The sequence below is a fragment of the Opisthocomus hoazin genome, chromosome 3, assembly GCF_030867145.1.
Source record: "Opisthocomus hoazin isolate bOpiHoa1 chromosome 3, bOpiHoa1.hap1, whole genome shotgun sequence".
NCBI lineage: Eukaryota > Metazoa > Chordata > Aves > Opisthocomiformes > Opisthocomidae > Opisthocomus > Opisthocomus hoazin.
Genome location: NC_134416.1, coordinates 59,320,940 through 59,342,091, shown reverse-complemented (window position 1 = coordinate 59,342,091; position 21,152 = coordinate 59,320,940). Strand labels below are relative to the sequence as shown.

The 21,152-nt window shown below is 40.3% G+C and overlaps 1 protein-coding gene across 11 annotated transcripts in view; it reads right to left on the bottom strand.

Moving 5' to 3' along the window:
* The window catches only part of PTPRM (protein tyrosine phosphatase receptor type M), a 499,856-nt gene that overhangs the window by 10,612 nt on the left and 468,092 nt on the right, over positions 1-21,152 (bottom strand). For all 11 annotated transcript variants that reach the window (XM_075416445.1, XM_075416446.1, XM_075416448.1 and 8 more), the window contains 6 exons: positions 12,343-12,459; positions 7,495-7,649; positions 7,058-7,193; positions 6,323-6,472; positions 5,677-5,850; positions 2,658-2,789 (listed from right to left, as the gene is read on the bottom strand). In XM_075416445.1, the coding sequence (XP_075272560.1) occupies positions 2,658-2,789; positions 5,677-5,850; positions 6,323-6,472; positions 7,058-7,193; positions 7,495-7,649; positions 12,343-12,459 (864 nt within the window). The remainder of the gene's footprint in view (positions 1-2,657; positions 2,790-5,676; positions 5,851-6,322; positions 6,473-7,057; positions 7,194-7,494; positions 7,650-12,342; positions 12,460-21,152) is intronic.

The window sequence follows — 21,152 nt, the reverse complement described above, 5'->3', positions numbered from 1 at the left end:
TGCATCGATTCTCAAAACTCAGGACTTAACATTCACATTTGTTTCACCCGTGACTGATGATATCGGCTAATATCAGCATTGCTTTAAATTTTCAATGACTGCTCAGTTTCGTCTTACGAATGCCACCTGAAAATAGTAATTATGCTTTCTGTAGTGCTCAGAAAACATTACTTCTAGGTATCTAATGATCACAAAGTAATACTACCATCATCTTGCATGGTTTTAGTATCTAATAATATCACGATGGCTTAATCCAGAAACTTATTATCGTCTGTGTTAATACTTTAAAGATTAAATCAACACTTTGCAAGGAGGTTTTTGAAGCTAGATTCTGCTTGTCCATTTTTTTTCCATAAAAATACTAATGATTTTTTTTTTCCAGGGATATTTAGAGCAGTTCAAGCACGTAGCTTTTACAAGCATTCACCAAAATTAAGTATGAACTCATGAAATTTTGTTTGCTTGCAGAAGCATTGATGTCATATTTGGAACTTTATTTCATACAGTAAAACAGCTGTGGTCTTCATTCTGCTGCATTGCTGTTGGTGATCCAGAGCTGAGCTGACAAATCACATTTACTCCAGATGTTGTTTTGCATTTCTTATAACACTTATTCCTCAACAAAGCCATTCAGAGATGACTACATTTTAGGAAAACATCATCATTTACTACATCAATTAAAAAGAAAACAGGGTCTGATTTGCAGGAGTTCACTTTAACAACTTAAAACCAGAAATTTCAAGTAGGAAAATAGACTTTCATTTATTTTAACCCCCCCCCCCCCCATGATTCAGTCTGCTGAGCAAATTACTTTCCAAATATTGTCTAAATCTTGCACAAATTTTTATTATGAAACATGCTAGTGTACAGAGTAGCAAAATACAATGCATACAACTAATGTAAATGCCAGTGTTCAGATCATTTAACATGTGCACAATTTAGTACATGTCTTTCAAATACCTAGGAATACTGTTCTAACAGATCTTTGAAAAACGCTTAAATGACAATAAGTGGAGCTCTTTGCCAGAGCTGTTTTAGGAAACCAAGACCTTCAGGTTCTAAAGAAAGCAAAAGCATTTAGGTCTGTGCATTTTGCATGCATGTGATGCTAGCAACTCTCCTTAAGTCAGAGTCACTGTGAAGGGTTGAATTCCATCTCCCAATAGAGCACAGAAATCCATATAAATTGTAATATCTAAACAGAGCTGTAAACACTCCATATATACATAAATAATAATGATAATTATTATTAATAAATCCGAATGTAACGTGTGTTTTTATTAAGCTCTGCCCTCTCTCCACTTCTGTTTGCTCTGAGGGTTTTGAGATTTATTCCTAATGAAAAGATTGTTAGTCACATTAGAGGGAAAAGGTTTAACATATTGCCGAGGCAGGTGCATTAACTGCATATCCCAATAGCTTTTAAAAGCCTGTGAGGCTAATAAATGCTTGAAATAGCCATGCACTATTGTAAATTCAACACAGCCCACAAATTAAAAAAACTCTGTTCAGCAGTCCCTAACAGTCTGACTCCCTTGAGTCTTTCCTTATTCACTCAGAAAATATTCTTAGACTCACGAATAAAAGTTTTGTCTTTCATTTCTGTTTTTCTCCCTGTAGACAGTTAAGGGCTTGGAATCAGAAATTCAGTCTTTAAAATAGTGTGCAGAACTCCTATACATTACTTTGAAAGACTAAACATTAAGATTAGTATGTTTTAAAAACAAATTCTTCATGTTAAAAAGAAATAAGAGGAAACGTTTTTCTAATTATGTGCAATACTTAACAAAGCTAAAAAGATTCTTGGACATATTAAGAGTAAAAATGACATGCAGTCTGCGATAAACAATAACAATTGCTTTTAACCAATAATTAGCAAATACTTACATATTAAGAATCCAGATTACCACTACATTATTCCAGCAGACAGCTGGTGCAGTTTGTTGCAACCAAGGTAATTGTATCTGTGTAAGAACTTGGAATTGTGCAGTTGCGAGCCAGGCTCTAGGACGCTTAGTGATTAATGCAAGTGATTAAATTGCCACACCAGAAGATACGGTTTTCCAATTTTTCTAAAGAACATGTATAGCACGCACAACTCTCTTCTAAGGTAATTACATTCCCACATACGTTTCGTTGCCCTGTTTTCTCTTCTAAAGGATGCTTAGCCTCCAATCTTGTTTAGCTCCTATCTCCTCGCTAACAATGTAATTTTGTGCCAAACACAACACAGGTCTTCACATTGGGAACACCTATCCCCTGGTAAGCAACCAAGGTCATTGACCTTTTTCAGTCAGGCTAATGAATAGCTGTTGGTTTCTGTTTGTGACTTTTGGCTATTATTAGCGTGTTTCAGACTTGAGTCAGAATTCTACAACCATCATTTTTGGTTTTTAGCAGCTCTTCCCAAATCATGTACTCTTATCAGAATAAATTATGGGCGCACGCAGTTATGTGTGTGTGCATTAACATTTTGGTGGAGAAGCTGCTGATGGTGTGATTTATTCCTCTTTCCCTATGTGTATCCGCAAGCTACAAATCAATTTTTTAGTGTGTTAGTATTTAATGTTGTTTTATAAAACTAATTATGTCCTAAAGCTGTTCTGAGATGCTGAGGGACTAGAACTCTTTTGAATGGAGCAATTTTCTGGACTTACTTGTGCAGGATCCACATCGTTCAGCATAACTATTGAAGTGCAGTGATAATCTAGCACCAGTCTCCAGAAATCTTTGACAGTATTTGGTAAGGGATGCTGCGTAACTATAAAAGCTGACGGTTGCTTGTAGCTCTGCAAAGAAACAACAAGGTGGTGAGATTGGTAAGAGATAAAAATCCATTTAGCAGAATACCAGTCATAGCCCCAAAACTTTGAGACTGAAAGCATTATTTCTATTTTCTACATAATTAATACATTGTTTTCAGCTCTTTCCTGAGATCTTATGTGCTTCAAAGTTAATAAACTGTATTTGGCCAGAACACAACTTCTGCAGATGTTACATTTCTGAAATGTATTTTATGCCACAGGTGTAGAGTAAAATCATCAGAGGTTTTGCCTCCAATGCAACTTCTACAAAATTTCGAGCAACAGTGTTATTTTGAGCTGTTAATGGACAGATTAATCTTGGCTGTCTGCACTTTCCTGTTAATTTGAATGATGCCCATGAAAGCAAATATCTAGTTATTTTTCAGAAATGTTGTTGAAATTCTGGTCTGTCTGACAGCAGCGAGGACACCCGGGGATAAATTTTAGTGCTCTTTGTATGTCACTGACTGAGCTGTTTGGTGGAACTGCTCCATTGCGGATCTCATACTAGCATTTTCACTTACGTCCTCGTGAGTGCTGAAGGCCAGTGTGGCCATACGAGGGCAATTGTTGGGAGAGGTTGCCATTGTCTTCATTAAGGAGGTCAGGGAAGCCTCTACGTGCCTTGAACTGAAGTAATTGTACCACAACGGGGATACAATCTGATCAGCTATTTGCATCTTTCTTTCAGAGACAGTCACTGAAGAGACCACAGAAAATGAATCCAATGTGTTCTGGGGTACAGATGCAGACATGCAAGACTTCAGTTCTGTGTTTTGGTTTCAGCAAACCGCAAACAGCAGGTAACGATGCTGCTGGTACATCAGTCAGCTGCGTTCTGTCCTATGGGTCCCATCTTTCTTGAAGTTGCATGCAGATGAGAGATGCTCGAAGGGCTCTGCATTACTCCCTAACTTCGAAGCCCCAGCAGTTTTTTAAGGAAAACCATTCTCAAACTCATTCTGATACCCTCTCCCCTCTACACTGCCCTAGTGAGGCCTCATCTGGAGTACTCTGTCCAGTTCTGGGCTCTCCACTTCAAGAAAGATGAGGAGCTACTGGAGAGAGTCCAGAGGAGGGCTATAGGATGGTGAGGGGAGTGGAGCATCTCTACCACGAGGAGAGGCTGAGGGAGCTGGGCCTGTTCAGCCTGAAGAAGAGAAGGCTGCGAGGGGACCTCATAAATGCTTACAAATATCTCAAGGGTGGGTGTCAGGAGGATGGGGCCGAACTCTTTTCAGTAGTGCCCAGCGACAGGACAAGGGGCAATGGGCACAAACTGAAGCACAGGAAGTTCCGTCTGAACATGAGGAAGAACTTCTTCACTCTGAGGGTGACGGAGCACTGGAACAGGCTGCCCAGGGAGGTTGTGGAGTCTCCTTCTCTGGAGATATTCAAGACCCACCTGGACAAGGCCCTGTGCAGCCTGCTGTAGGTGACCCTGCTTCGGCAGGAGGGTTGGACTAGGTGACCCACAGAGGTCCCTTCCAACCCCTACCATCCTGTGATTCTGTGATTCTGTGTGATACTGAACAATGAAAATTATGCTTGCTACCCCTTCTGCGTGCAGTGGGCTCCACAGGCTTACATGCAGTGATCATGCATGTCAGCTGATGGAGGAGGAGAAGGGGAAACACATCATCTTGCCTGCTGGAGACTGAGTGTTTAGAGAGAGGGACGAACGTCTGCTCTTGTCTGTCAGTGCAGGGATGTCGCAGGGGCCTGGCTAGGGTGCTTCAGGTGGAAAGCAATCCAAATCACCTCCTCCCTCGGAGCCTTTTGCCCATATGCGCTTTTGGATCCAGCTCACTGTTTCAGCAGTGAGGAAGGGGAGCATATGCAAAGCAAATATTGAGACGCCGTTCTTTCTGAGCAGTACTTAATTTAGAGAACAAAACAGTACTGAACTCTCCAGGAAAGAAGACAATGTAATGGCAAGGCTGTAAATTGCAGATCAAGGAAGCTCTGTTCTAATATGAAATGTCATTGACCTGCTGTGAGAACCCAGACAAGTCACTTCAACTTTTGTTCTCAGTTTCTCCACACAGATAAACATAAATATAATACACCTATGTTTTCACAGGAGTGTTTTGAACTTAGGCTTATTTTAGGAAAATGCTTTGAGAACTTGGAAGGAAAGAAATGCAAAAACTGCTATAAACTGTTATTACTCTAGCTTCACTTTTCAAAAAGGCCATTTACAATGTGTTCGTTCTTTGCTAACCTCTGTTTTCTTGTTGTTTATGTGTTTGACAACCGCAATTACTATAGCTCTAAATTGTCCAAGATAGGCTATAAATATCTACAGACTGTAAAGGCAGTTTAAGTGCCTTTTTACTGATACTCTATTAGCAGGATTAGAACTACCATAGATACATTAGAAAAAAAATCCACGCACACACACGAAGAGGAACCATTCATCCAAACAGAAATAAACAGAAAGACTGAAGTAATAGCTTGTGTACTATCTTGTGCTGACAGACAATTATTTTTTTGTTAATTACCACTTAAATTAGAAACAAAGGGAACTGAAATATTGCTGCAAACCTTAATATCCTATTGAACTGCCTTAGTGTCTTAATAGGTAGCTCTTTTTTTCTTGGGCCAGATGGTTAAAAATTCAAGCACTAGGGAGAAATCCAGACACATTTAATTTATCAAAACTCCCTGCCTTGCTCTCTGAGCATGGCTTTGGAACCTTGGCTCTGACATAACGTCTGTGGGATCCTAAATGTACTTGGGAGTTGAAAGATTTTGTGCCATGTTTTTGGAAAACAAGTTAGAAGGATTTCAGTCTTCTGCTGACTCCACTTGCTCATTTTGGAGGGCTGCTTATTCCCTTTTTATTATTAATGATGTAGTGGAGACTTACATCCATCAGTGCAGCATTAATGTAGTTACTGCTCTCCCCATCTATCGTTATGAGGAAAGGCAGGCATCTGTCTGGAGGCAGAACATCCATACAGCGATTCTTTTCATGATTTCGTGGTAAAAGTGCTATGCTGCAGTCTTCTACACGCAGTGTCGGAGTCACCATATTCAAAGTCTTTCAAAAAGAGTAAACAATACAATAGAAAAATTAACACAGCAGTGAAAGCATCCCAAAATGTTTAAGAATAGATCAGCTCAGCATTCAGTTTCAGTGGGAATCAATATGCAGAGAAATGAAAACACATCACAGTCAGCAGGGTCTGGATGCAAAAAGTCTTGGAAGTATACAGAACTGAAAAAATAATGTCAAAGACAGCTGCAGGGTAACCTGCCTTCTGGAGAAAGGACAGTGGAAGGAATCGACATACTTCCCCTGACTAAAAAGAAGATTCTACTACTACCCCACTGCATTCTTTTAGGATTTAGCATTATTCAATAGCAATTAGTGACATGTTATTTTCCCTTTTTTGCAGTCTTGCCCTCCCAGGCCTGGTCTAAAATTCACACGTTTATAAGCAAGCACTTAAGAAGAAGTGTTTAGCGTAGCTGAACTGTATGGCTTCTAGGTACTGCTAGCCACAACTTACCCTAAATTCCTCTTTGATCTGGCTGGAGTTAGTTTGAGGATCCAGTTTATTCATTTCGTAGTAAACAGACCTAACTTGAGAAGCTGGAATAGATGTGTCCCCACAAAGACAGGCTTCCAGGATAGCATCATGGATGAATACATACTGTTCCTGGTAAAGCAATTAAAATAATTACCGACATAGAGAACACACTCTATTAGTATTTCGGTAAATAAAAAATAACAACCTATATGGTTGCCACTAATCCTCTCTGACTTTACCAGCACTGAAGCAAGACCAGAAGGAACAACAGCAGTGCATAAAACTTTATCCCACTCATTTAGAAATTGATATAGAAGGATTGACTCAAACTAGTTACAAGTATAAACAGAAGTGCAGTAACACTTTATAATACAACTCAGAATGTTTCTGGTTTTCTCATTCCCCTGCACAGTTCTGTAGGTGCTATCACGTAACTGAGCCTCAGCAAGATGTACTTCAGGATGAATCCTCCCCGGAGAGGAAACCCTCATGATTTTCTTTTTTTAAAAAAACCACTGTGAACCTTAAGTGCAGCATAACTATGCACTTGTTTTGGCAGCGATTCTTCAGGTTTGTATGTGGATTATTTTCTGCATACGATTGAATAAACTACCTTCTGGATGGTGCCAACCACAAAGGGGCTCTAGTTTTATCGGCCAGAAGAATATTTTTTCTTGCAAAGCATAAGGCAGTTTTCCAGCAGATTAACAATACCTCAGTCTGCACCATGTTAACTCTCCGAGATCGAAGCTCCCTCACGCAATTGTATATGTCTACAACGCCTTCCCTTTCTGCCATATCTAGCATGATGTCAATAACAATGAAGCATCCAGTTCTGCCAGCACCAGCACTAAAGTAAAAGAAAAGCACAGTTAATGTTCTGCAGTGTAGTGGAAAGTGTGAAGTGCAGGGGTTCATCTTGCAGGTACTTGAGCAGTGGGATGATTACTGAAATTAAGCCTTGTATTCAGCCACTCGCAAGATTTCAGACTCAGTTTTTCTGTTCTTGTTTATACTTTAGTTATTAAGTTATTGTGGGTAGAGTTCCAGTGGCTTCAGCAACCTGTGTGGGGATTACACACTACAGGAGAAGCAAAAATAGGTCCTGAGTTTTGTGGACAACACAACGGAGGGATTTCTGTTCTGCCTACCTGCAGTGAACAACCAGAGGGCCAGCGTTTGGTGGGCTCTTGGACTTGACCTGCCGCACAAACCCCAGCAGGCCTGTCGCGTGGTACGGTACGCCATGGTCTGGCCACCCAGTGAAGTGAAACTGCCGAATTTCTCGGATCTCATGAGCACCCCTCTGTTCAAAAGACAAGGGTTGAAGAAAGAAAAACAAGCTGGAATGTGAAAGAAAATGGACAAGAGACTTCGCAAGAATGTAACTTCAAAAGCCTGAGCCTTGCTGAAAAACATCCACCCCCTGCCAACAGCCATATCTGTACAGACCGTTGGAGAGCTTTCTCATAGCAGGAGAGCACGTTCAAAGGTTACGTATCAACTGGTTTCAAAGCCTTACCACAAAATAGAGTAATTTAGCACTAGATTGGTTACAAACTTTTAGCAACAAGATAGACGTTCATCTCTGTATTTAAGCACTAGGCTGCTTTGAAAACGGTGGCCTTAAGATGCATGCCATGATCACAGAACAGGTCAGCAGCAAGGCCATGAATGCGGAGCACAGATGACATTTTTTTCCCCCACTGGTCTCCACAGGAGTTTTGCTGCTGACTTCGGGGAACTACAGCTTCAGCATAATTTTCCATCTCATTTGTCTCCTTCATTGGTCCAAAAGAAACGCCTGAACAAGAAGAAACCTTTTTGCACCTCTGATCATAGGGGCTGCGCTTGTAGCCCTCCACATGCTCACCCTTCAAGTGATTTGCCACAGTCCACAAGGACATGGATATGGTGAGACAGGTATGAATGAGAAGCCGATCGTGTAAGTAATTTCCCTTAGGACTTTCTGGAGCAGTCTGGATAGTAGAGATGTGCATGCTAAGTTTGATTTTCTTAGTGCTTGTATATCCCCTTCCCCCTCTAAAAATGTAGCTGCCAGTATTTTATTCTCATTAGAAATCCACAGACCAGAGGCCATCATACATATTTCATAAGCAAACAGCAAAATTATGACATATCATGTCTAGGCTGGACTAAATGTCAATGATATTAATAACTGGTGGTTTACAGTTTTTCTTCTTAAAGATGTATTTCCTGTCTTGAGCTGGTTTGCATATAAAAGGTCTAATTCTTTTTGCATAATGAAGTAATATACACTTCCTAATTTATTGCTAGTATGCAAGCTAAAAGAGTCTGGGATTTTCAGTGGTTGAGAAATTTTGGCTGTGCCAGGGCTACATGACTGGAGTGGGCTTGGTGTATCTTGGAGTCCTGATGCCCTGACAGCTCAGGCTGGGGTCTGTGGAGGCTGGGCATCTGCGCAGAGGGATATTCACCCTCAGCTCCCTCGGAAACTGCGACACACAATGGCAGGCAAGGGAGAAGATGAAGACCATATGCGACACTGGCGTAGACTGAGAAGATCACACCCTTGCAACAGAAATGATCTTATGTCCTAAAAAACAATTTTAAAACATATTGAAACCCAGAAACAAACGAAGTAATTTGCATTTTAAGACAGTCTAGAAAGCAAATTCAAGTACAATTTGGTCTCTGTACTCTGGGGATTTTAGAGTGTGTTAGTTAACACCGTTTTGCTACTGTAAGCAAGGCCTCCAGCTCCATGAATAGCTGTGTGTAGGTGGGGTATCCATGTCCCAAACACTTTTATGTTGCTCACAACAACTGCCCACAGTTCCCTGAGAAACAAAGATCCCATACAAAAAAGCAATACTATGATTATACAAACTGAGGACTCAAATGAGTACCCCAGACAAATTCTTCATGCCGTACACAGCCTTGATTTTCAAGCAATTTACAGAAAGTAAACTGCCCCTCCAAAATAATGTGCCCAGCTGTTGTGCAGATCAGGACATGTCCTGTGTATCTTGTGCATTAGTTTTGAAAATGCTGTCTGTCATGCTGACGGCATTTTTGTCTGTCATTGCTAACACTCAGCTACCTAGAAAAGGTTTTGCATATAGGGTACTTTTATAATGAGTTTGCTTATTATACCTACAAATGAATGATTTTCATGTCTGTAGCTTCCCTGCTGGTTTCTAAACCCAAAATAGTAACACAACTGCATGAATCATAAAAGCATATGCTCAGCTTGGAAAGACTGTATTTTTTACTTTTTCTTTCAGTTGAAACAAACACAAAATGGTGTACATTGCTAACAAACCCTGGGATGTTAAAAAATGCTACAAATACTTATGGTGCTGCTGTATGTTGCTATCTGAGTAAGTCATCTGAGTTAACTGTTGTGCTGTAAAGGAACTGCTCCAAAGGAACTGCTTATGCACACAACGTAAAGTGCTTCCAGGAAGTGGTCTTCAGAACCAGAGTCTAATTTTGGGTTCAATTTTCTTAGCATCATCCCCCTATTCCTCAATAATTACCAAATAGCCATTTAAAAAAATAAAAATAAGTGATCAATTTAGCTCCAAAGAAATCAACTTCTAAATTGTATTTTAGGAACAGGTATGAGATGTTCATCCACAAATAGAAAATATGGTCAGAAGGAATCTCTGGAGGTCTCCAGTCCAACCTCCTGCTCAGAGTGGGTCTATGGCCAGCACTAGATCAGGTCAGCAGTGGCTCTGTCTAGCTGAGCCCTGATGACCTCCAAGTATGGAAATTACACAGCGTTTCTGTGTAACCTGCTCCAGCACTGCACTACGCTCCATCTGAAGGAGTTTTTCCAGTGCAAACCTTCCATGCTGCAACTTCTTGGCCATTGCCCCTTGTTTTGCCAACCACTACCACTGAGAAAAATGAGCAGAATTTGGTGCCCCTGATTTTCTAAACGTCTTTGAAGTACTTGCAGGCTGCAATTAGATCTTCCTTACGCTGCTTCCTCACCTGTACGACACTGAACAAGGCCAGTTCTCTTAACCTCCCCTTGTAGCTCATATGTCCTACATCCTTAACCATCTTGAATGTCAGATGTTGTCCCAGGATGTCACAGCCTGTACTGACACACAGGGTTAATCCACCAAAGGTGCAGAACTTTGCATTTTTGCTTGTTGAATTACTAAAGTTTCTGCTGGCCTAATCTTGAAGTCCTTTGGAACTGAGGCTCCAATGTTCAGTGTTTCAACACCATCCTTCACTTAGTATTACCTGCAGATTTGGTTAGGGTGCACTCTGTCTCATCATGCAGCTTGTCTTACAGAGGCTGAAAAGCATCAGTCCCAGTAGATCAGAAAAACAAATTCGAGAGAATTATGATGGAAGAGGTGTACAGACTTGACCTCCCCATACCATTGTGAGAGTTAAAAAATATGGAAAATAGGGCAAAAACAAATGTACTTTACTCAGACTACACTGACACTGCTTTTAGAGGCTTACTGAAAAACTACCAACTATTAAAAAGCAGTGTCTAAATGAAATCTTTTCAGATGGAGTTTTTTTTAAGAAATAAAATGTTTAGTGCCTTTTATCTCTATCTGTTCTAATGCACTTACTCAAGACAGTTTGGTTATGATCAACTGTAAAATCCTCTAGGTCTTTTTTTCCAGTCCCAGTTAAGAAGCGAAAAGCTAACATCAAAGCATGGGCTTAAAATTTGCAGAATAGAAATAAACCACTGCTTCATCTACTTCAAAGTGTAGCCACCGTTTTTCATCTGTTTATTAAAAATATCTAAATGCAATGAAACAACAGGCTTGAATGAATTCATTGTACAATATGTATAGTGGTAAACATGATACATTATTTCAGTTCCTTCAGACCGCATAATTCTATTATCATTACCCTCAGGTTGCTGTATTGATGCACATTTAAGTATTGGATTGGAGAATAAAATAGGAAAAAACTAATTTCTTTGTTACTGTGGATATATGTACAGAGACCCTGAGGGGTCGTCTTTTTGGCAGTTTCATCTACCTGGGTGGAGGATTCTTTGATACTAAAGATTATGTTCTTCAAAGCCATAATTGAATACTATTTCATCATTAGAGAGAACCAGTATATCACAGGTACTACAATTAAATCAAAATGAATTTTTTAAGCTAAGTAGGTGAAAATCTACTCATGGAGATACTGAGAGAACATGACTGCAGCGTGCCATGAGGAATAGCAAGTCTTCCAAGGAGGCCCTTTCATTGTTCTGCAACTCAACTGAGTCTTGATACATACAGCTAAAGACTGCTGTCCTTTAACAAAGTCTGAATAAAACGCCTGAACTGACATAAAATGCACGACACGCTTCAGCGTTGACTGAATCTGCTTGTTCTCACTTTCAGTAAGTACCTTATCAGTTAGTTGTATGCTGCCCATATATTGTAAGCTGTTTGGGAAAGATACAAGGTCTAGTAAGCATCAAATAAATTCATGGCATTATTCTAATGACCAGTAATACAACACACTGACTGGAACTCTCCTTCTAAAGACGGATTCCGCGTGAAAAGTGAAACAGCCTTGAGAAGAAAATTAGCTTGTTTAAACTATGCCTCTGCAGACCAGGAACACGCCGGCCCAACAGATAACGGTATTCTCCACCATTGACCCCTGAATAATGGTGCATGCACCCTCTGGTACAGACAGAAAATGATTGTGGGGAACATCAGATGGGAAAACAGCACGAATGTGTTTTTCAATTGATTGCTGGGAGGGAGGCTTCGATTTCTGCTAGGCAAGGAACATCACTTTTTATAGCTCAGGCAGGGGCCAGCAGCGATGGAAAGCGCAGAAAAGTTGCTGTATTTAAAGAAAAACACAGTCTACCATAAGAGGGCGGTAGTCGTTTACCCAAAGAAAAGCTACAAAACCGGGATGTCAGTCAAAAGATTTAACTTTCCCATGTTGAATCTGTATATAAGTTACTTAGGCAGATACCGTTGTATTTAAGGAAACTGAATTTGGTAACTTACCTTTTCTACTGCAAATGTTCGAATCACATACTCAGCCAGGAGCTCTGTTTCTATCAGGGTAACTTTAATGTCTTTATATATCTCTGTGTCATCTGGCCAGTATTTGCAGCATTTGACCTTTAAAAAATACAAAAGAAATTAAGGTTCATTTATTTTAGAAAGCTCACACTGAATCTATTCTGTATTCTGTGCAGTGATTTCCGATTTAAAATGCAATTGTGCAAAACATTCACATTTCCTACACGTGGAAATGATGAATGTTTAAGGGACATTGCCTTTTCTTTTTTTAAGAGACCTTTCAGATTTGCAGGTGAGATTTGAGTTGTGGTTAGTAAAGTAGGCAAATTTGTAGAGAGCACAAGAGATATTCACACCCTGCGTAACTCATTTACAGCAACTGTTCATTTCCTCTGCTTTCCAACGCAGGGTGTGCCCAGAGGGACGACGACCACCAGAAGCTTTTTTCCCCAACCTCTAGTTGGTGATTTGTCTCAAAAATGTCTTCCTATCTTCCAAATGAAAATGTGTTTTTCAGACAGGAAGGATCTTTTCTACTGTTCGAAAAGTATCTGTTTTCTCAGATTAACCTGACAAAGGAACTGATGAGACCTCACCTGGCAAAACTCAACACTTGAAGTCAAGAGATGAGTTTTATGTCTGGGCTTTAACATCAATTCATGAGATGACCCCAAACACTATGGGTGGGATTCATCTCACTGAGCTAAAACTAAGATGAGTAGGATGAATGCCTTCTGGAGACACCTTTATTTTTGTTAACTATGAAAGGAGTCTGCCTTTGCCTAGGTGTTTGACTTCTTGATGACTAAGGTTAGGTGAGACAAATTACCCTTTCCTCCATAGCGATTTCACCTGGCTTCTGGAGCTGTGTGTTCTTGGGAAATTTATCCCGGGATATGGAGACGCAAAGAAAGTGGGTTTTGTGGAGATGGAAAGCAAGTGGGTTTTGTGAACTGTATTTCAGATTTTCTGAGCCTTGGTGTGGCCTAGATGGGATGGACTTCACAGTATTTAATGTCTTAAAACATGCACTATTATTCTGCTATTTTTTAAAGTGGGTGGTTGTGGGGACCATATGAGGCAGAGAGCTGACAGACTTAAGAATTTTCTCCTCCTTCCCATTTGTGTGGACAAGGCGGTGGGTGGGGAAGCTAACACAGTACTTACATATCTCGATTTTATTCTGCTCTGTCACGGTAATAGCTATGCTATCACCACTGCATCTGGCCATTGTCCAGTAGTGCAGTACGTGCTAGGAATAACATCTGTTCTACATCTGCTGCATGGAATGGCTTCTCTCTTTCTCTGACCGAAGGGAAAATTTAAAATGGATCTTTTAATACATGTAAATCTACTGGTTTACTTAAATATACACTTAAATTGATTGGGTAAAAAACCTGAACTCTTCAAATTTCAATGGAAAACCGATTAAAAAAAATTAAACTTCACAATTGTTAAAGATTATTTCTCAAACCCATTTTCATGCCAAAATATTTGGATTACTATCATGTCTATTCTTGAGCAACAGGTAAAATTCAACGATGTGTGTATAAGCATACAGTGAAAACTGTAAAGCATGATTCAAATGATTTATTTATTCAAACTCCAGGGTCAGTATATAAAGCGGGATTATACAGAGGGTCAAACCTTGTCCTGTCAGGCAGAAGAAAATACTTTCCTCAGAATTTGTTCCTAGAGACGTAGCTGATAACCATGTACAACTCCTCTTTACTGTCTGGACAGAAGAGAGGTCTTGCCACACCAAAGTGGTAACACTGGCAGATAAAACCAAAAGTTTCTCAGGGCACGGTCAGTAGTTCTGACCCTTATTCTGACTCTTTAGCAGGATAAAACTGAAATCTCAATATAGCTGAGTTGAAGGGCTTGAAAAACACATCCCCACATCAGGATCCTCTTCAGCGAAGAAGAGTAGCCTGGTCATAAGCCCTGGCTCCCAGCCACATCCTAACAGCTTCTTGCTGCTTACACAGCTGATGGAAAGCTCCTAGAGCAGCACTGAACTTCAGGTAGCTATAAGCACATTTTTATTTATTTCTCTATGCTTGTCTTCAGGCCTAGTAACTGCATTAGTACTGGCTAAGAAAAATTCTCTTACTCTTCACATCTCATCTGGTTTTAAGCACAGTTTCAGGACAACTGGCAAAAACCAGGTTATGTGGTTCCCTTCCATCAGGAGAGGCTTGGAGCTGGGACACTGCACAGTCCTCGCAGTGGACTCCAGTACCAGGGGCAAGGGCAGCACGGCTGCTCCACCGACCCTGCTCACCAGCCGGTGAGCTGACAGGGCGGCAGTGTGGATGAGAAGGTTTCCACCAGCCGAGGGACAAACTGAGGGACAATCCCCATATGCCTAAACGGCAGGGTCTCTGGCAAATGCATATTCATCTCCACAGCATATATATCAGCTATAAGCAATGAACAACAATTTCAAAAGCATTAAACATTGCTGCATGCAGATTAGTAGTTTCTGCTGCTATCTATTGTTGCATCTACTTGATATTTATTCAAATCTTATTTGTTTAGATGTATTTCCAAAAACCCTTTGATAGAAGCTAAGTGAAAAACACTGAATGCTCATTGTTTTGTCTGTGTTGTTAAAATAGCCCAGACAACTTGCACATTGTTCAAATCCCTCAGTCCGGCAAACTGGCCCTTTTATAGTCATTGCCGGGAACTCTCTGAAAGGGGGTTTTCCTACCTATGGCTAAGATGATTTTTCGACTCTCCATGCAGATTAAGGCAATTCATGCTGCCTCCGGACTGGAGCAGCCCACTGACAACCCCATCTCGGGAGCTGATTCCCTTCTCCTTCCTGTTCACTGATCCTTCCCATAGGTGGAACCTGAACCACACGAGGTCGGCCAGCGCACGTAGGAAGGGAGCAGCTGCAGTGGTGATCCCAGCAGCAGCACCACTGATCCGCACGTCTCTTTGTTGCTAACTTTAGCCTTCTGATGGGCGCCTGTCATCTTCCAAACAGCTCTAGTTTAGTAAAATAAACAACTGGGGAAAAAAAAAAACCAACCCTGGCTGAATTAAATTGCTCAGCCTTGAAGGAAAACATGCCTGTTTCTAACTTGGTAAGTCTAGACAGTCTGGATTATGACTAAGAACTAGGGACATTTAGAAAGACCAATTTGGAAGAGAACAGTCCCCACCTTCTTACGCCTCAACTGTTGGATTTGCTTCCATTCTTTTTTTAAACCTTATTTAAGATGATCCAGTGGAATAATTAGGGAAGCACTGGGGGATGTTGCACAGAAGTTATAGCCTTTCACGCCTCATGCAGCTTGGGCCTGCTGGGGATTTCTTACTCTGCTGCACAGGGGACTTTGGGCACGGAGCAGATTGGGGCTGAGCAGAAGGATCCATGACAACACAATTTCCTGAAAACTCTCCCAAGCGCAATAGTGGCTGTAACAGCCATGGGAACGGTGCCAGAGCCGCAGCCAGAGCCACAGACCAACACTAAATGATTCACTCACTGAGAAGGGGGGGAAATCAACCTTTTTTTAAAAAAAAAATAGAAATCAGGCTTTTTTCCTACTTTTGGCTCTTGTTCTGCAATGCTGCTGCACGTGCTGAGCTCTAAACATGGGAACTCTGTGGACTCCTGATGAGCCAAAAGTTAAGTAAATGCTTAAAGACCAGTCTCCCATTTCCTCCAGGACCTCTCAAATACATGCAAATGTATCTTAAAGACAGAAGTAGATTAAATAGTGTAAATCTAAATCACACTTACAAATGTTTTTTGGATCAGGGCCTTTATTTGTACAAGAAAAGACAATTGCAACAAAATAGAATATGGTTTTACTCATCAAATATGAGAAACACTGCTGGTAACATATGTTTGTTCATTTTTTCTTTTTAGCACAGCTTTAGCTACTGTGACTTGATGAATCTCTTTGCCTTTTTATAAACATTTGGTACATGTTTTACAAAAAAAACCTACTAACAGAAGGTTTAGCTAAATAATTGATACATGAATCCAGAACTGAATATTAAATGCATTAGATATTTTTTTCACACAGTTGCTACCATAACAGTAAATATCGTCCCCAAAGTAGAAAACATAATTTTGAAATCTCATCTGAGCAGAACTATAATTAAGAGTTTGTTCAGATACACCCCACATTTATATCCTAACAACGTGCCAAAAAATACAGATGTTCATCACAAGATGAGATAAAAGGGTGAATGCCAGAGACATAATGAAAATGCTCTGGTTTAATCTATTCATCCCAAGGTACACCGTCCAATTGTTCCAAACATGTTTATTTTACTAATAATTTTAGAAATTTGGAGAAGATGATTATCTACTTCCACCCCCTAGCTCCATCCCCCAGCAAAATAGTCTAATGTGAGCAACTAAGAATTAAAAATGAAGGTGGAAAGTTGTTGTTGCTGCTTCTAAATATAACAAACAATGCAGGCAGTGGATAGCTAATGAACACAAATTGTGACTTCTGAAGCTGTATATTTAGCCATTTGGCAGTGTGACACATCTAGCTAAAGGCGGTATGAAAGCCAGTACAGTAATTCATTTACTTAGAGGTCTGGAATAGGAAGAATATTACAGAATTAATATGTGAGCTGGCTGTGAGATACACTTTGTAGTTCATACAGAACAGTTTAAATAACACTGATTATTTAAAGTTTCCAATTTCCTTTGATTCTGAAATATTCTTAGCAAAAAGGTGATATAACTGGCTATGCACTGCATGGATTGTCGTTAGTGAACAGCAGTATTATATATTGTAATTTAAAATTAATCGTGAACTAAGTAATGATGATAAGTCAGACATAAATTTTGAAGTGAAACCTTTAGGATCTAAAATGAAATAGCCAGCCAAGCTCACTGGTGAAAATTTGTAACAGCTAGGATAACATCATATACTTTCATTTGGCTAACTTGAAGCAAAAGGACATTCAATAATTGAAAGTATTTTTATTTAAATACTTCTCAAACAAAACAATGCGTTGCGATTTAAGAACATTTTTTAAAGTTATAAAACAACCTTTGACAGAAGATAAAACCCAGTCTTTCTTTTTTTCATTTTCTTTGTTTGCTTTTGAGCTAGTCAGTTAACTGATTTATACCGCATTTCACAATTGTGCGAAAGAGGTATGGAAGAGTATTGAGAAATACAACATTTAAGATACTGTTCAGCACCATCAGGTGAATGGGTCTGTATAAAGGCAATCAGAAGTCTTTGCATTGTTCACAGCTCCCAGAGAGGGAGAGATGTCTCCATGAATTTTACTAGCTCAGTCTAACTTCTTCCAGTGACGACTCAGAGCTGATATAACTCTCCACCTTCTGCTGCCCTATGTTGCCCCAGAGCACAACCCTAGGGCGCCTGGTGGATGCACTCTCATTTAACTTCTGCCCAGAACAGCTGGCTTTCTGGACATGTCCAGCAGTAGCCACATACTAACGCTTTCTGCCTAAGGGAATGAGTGTGATCCCTTTGTTCTTAAGAATCAGCTATACTGTTAGCATACCATCAACCTGGTAGCTTGGGTTAGATGAAATGAAGCTGACAGGCCAAACCCATGGTGCGGCCTTCCTGTGTCCACAAAAAAGAATCAATCCAAAAGAATTGCTGTTGGGTAAAGGTAACCCAAGGTAAAGCTGTTCTAGTGTTCCCACCTCCGTTGCTAATACCAACAGAAGAATATGGATTGCCTCTGTTTCACTGTTTATGTTCAGGAAGTTTTGTCTCCCACTGGTCATTAAAAAAGGTTGTAAATTAGTGCACTATAGTACAGCCCTGGAGATAAAAAGGCTGAGAACAGAGCACATGAGAAGGGTGGTCCCATGCCAAGATGAAGGTCCCAAGCCAGGATTAGCTGGAGCTCCTCAAAGCCTGTCTTAATCCCTTACACAACTGTGAAATCATGGGCATATTGCTCAGATCCTGTGCTCTGAGGACCTGATGTGCCTGCATCGAACAGAACAGCCTGTGCTCTGAATCATGCTTCCGTCCCAAGAGCAAAATCATGCCATTTTTTGAGCTACAGAGAACCATCAATTTAGCGGATTGCCTTCTGGCTCTGAAACCTGATCGTCTGAGGTTAGGTTAGAAAGCTCTACATGCTACTTTGCTGGGTGAGGTAAAACTATTGGTGCCTCCAGGATACTTCTTCCTGCGTGGAGAGACTGAGATTAATTTCATGAGACTGCTGAGGTGAGGCAACTTGCAGTGATGAAGCCATTCTGCTAGCCCCAACATTTCAAAGAAGAACTTGAAGACCTCTTTGCAAACTGCACTTATAGTTGTATCCTACACCTTGGCAGCACTTCAGCAGCTAGCACAACAAGGGGGTCGATGTATTTGTGTATCCTTAAACCTCTTTTATTTATTTCTCAGAGTGAATTATCTCAATTGGATTAGTGAGCATTAAGATATTAATCTCTGTTGATTAACATTCTTTGAAACATAGCTTTTACTGGAAACGAGAATGCATCAAAACACAGAGCTGAAACCACGTCTGCTCTGAGTGTCATGGGATAGTGCTGAAAGCTTGTGGGTTGATGCCCTGTTTGATGATGCAAACATTGCTAACCTGGGGACATCTTTATTAGATGATTGTGGAGAGTCCTTCCTTCTCTTTGCTGAAGAACAACAGCCAGTTTTCTTCCCTAAGGGCTCCTCCCCTGCTACACACAATGGAGTAATGCCAACTTGTTTTTTTCTGGTTAGAAGTCTAGGAAGCTGAAATCTGTTTTGACGATGAGAAGGGTTCGCTGACTTGAAAGATTAACAATAGTTTTAAATTACAATTGTTTTCTTTATTTCTCATCGATACTCCCTAAAAGTATAAACTCTACTCTATCCAACAAAAGATACTGGAATGACAGTGAAACCAAAAGTAAAACAACAGAATATAAAATAACACATATATATCACAAGCACAGGTCCCAGGTTTTCTGGGTAAACATGATTAGGAAAAAAATTCTCTCCAGATGGGGAAGGACACTATTTATAGGTTTTAGAAGCTGAGACTAGAATTACTTAGAGCTAGGGAAGGGTTTCATACAGAAACCTTTCTCCCTCTCATCTATAAAATGTAGTTTCTTTCTTTCAGCAGAAAAGTTAAAATGAAATCTTCGTCACCAGTATGCTTACAAACTCTTTGGCACACCTCCTGAGGAGCACTAATGCCAGTATCCTGAACTAATTCCACTGTAGGTAATTTGGCTTATTACATTTAGGGGCAGTTTCAATTAGATAGAGTGTTTTTCCATTTATATTAAATACAAATGTGCTATTTGTGAGACATGTTAAAGAGTTACTGTGTTTCACCTCTGCGGTATCTCTGTAATGGGTGAGCTGAATTTTAAACACAATTTGAATTTACCTTTGTTTATTTGAGGGTTCTTCTGCATGAAGAATCTCAAAACTTGTAAAATGCGTAAGTGCAAGCTTCATTATAGCTTTGTGTGAAAAAATTCCTCTTTTATTCTAAGAATATGTGGCAAGTCCATTGGAAATCTCACACAGTTTTTATTTGGCTGGAATTTCCTATGAGGTTTTTGTTTGGTTCTTGCAATATGTTTTCAGTAAGAAATCTTCGGACAGAGCTTTATTTGGCAGATTTTCTCGGATGTCTAATGTCTCTCAATAACAGAAATGGATCACCAGGTGGATCTGAGGAAGATCTGGTTCAACATAAAGACTTCTGGATTTTGCGTGTTTCAGTAAACATATTTGTATCTGTTTTAGAAATGTCTCTTGAACGCTGCCCAGGGCTGCACATCTTGAGCACCCAAGGCCCAAGCACATGCACATATGACTGCCTAGGGCTGGGTCTATACAGTCTTGCCTGAGAAGAACAACTCTTCTCTGACAGATTTTATCTTACAACAGGGAATGCTTTTTAGCCAGGCAGCATCAAGGAGATATTCCCTCTCTGCCAGAAGACCATTACACGGGTCTCCTCACTGTCATGTGGACCCCAGTACTCTTTAAAGCATGAAAAGTCAGAGCCATCAACATTTTTGCAGCAAGGCAGATGAGAGTGCCATGCGTGTAGCTTCAACTGCCAATCCCAAGCAAAGGAATAGCTAAGCCGCCACTGTGTTCTTTCTTTTTCCCCATGCTGATACAGCCCTGCAGGCTCCTGGGAGGGCACAGTCACCCAGGAGGAGTCTGAGATGGGAATGGGAAAGCACAGCACTCCTGAGAGGTAAGATGGCAGCAGGAGGCTGTTTCAGCAGCACTAAAGCGTGCATGCAGGCATAGGAGCTGTTTACCAATCCATGGCTGACCTTCATTCCCCTGTTTGTGTCGCATCCATTCTGTTGTAGTCAACCTTGCCTCCTTTCAAAAAAGGGTCTTTTGTGTGCTTATTAACACTATTAGCACTGGCTGTTTCCTAATTCTGGATAATAATTGAGAAACTCTAATTACTGTAATTACTATGCTCCTGGGGTGAGGTTTTATTTTTTATAATTATTTCTAGTGATTTTTTTGTAAATACTTTGTTATATTAAAAGCATGATAGACAATCATGAGTCCTTGCAGCACATTTATGTATCAACCACCTCCACTGAATTTCATCAGTGTATTTCACCATTTATTAATCAGATATTACAAAATTTCTTCTGCCTCAAGCAAAAACAAGGAGTGGGAGAGAAACTGACGACTGACAAATGACAAATGACGTGACATGCCAAGTTTGATTCTGCCAACTGAGTGTTAGTACCAGCCCAACAAGAGCAAAGATGGTGGTGACAGCTAGATGGCACAATTGAATATACTCTA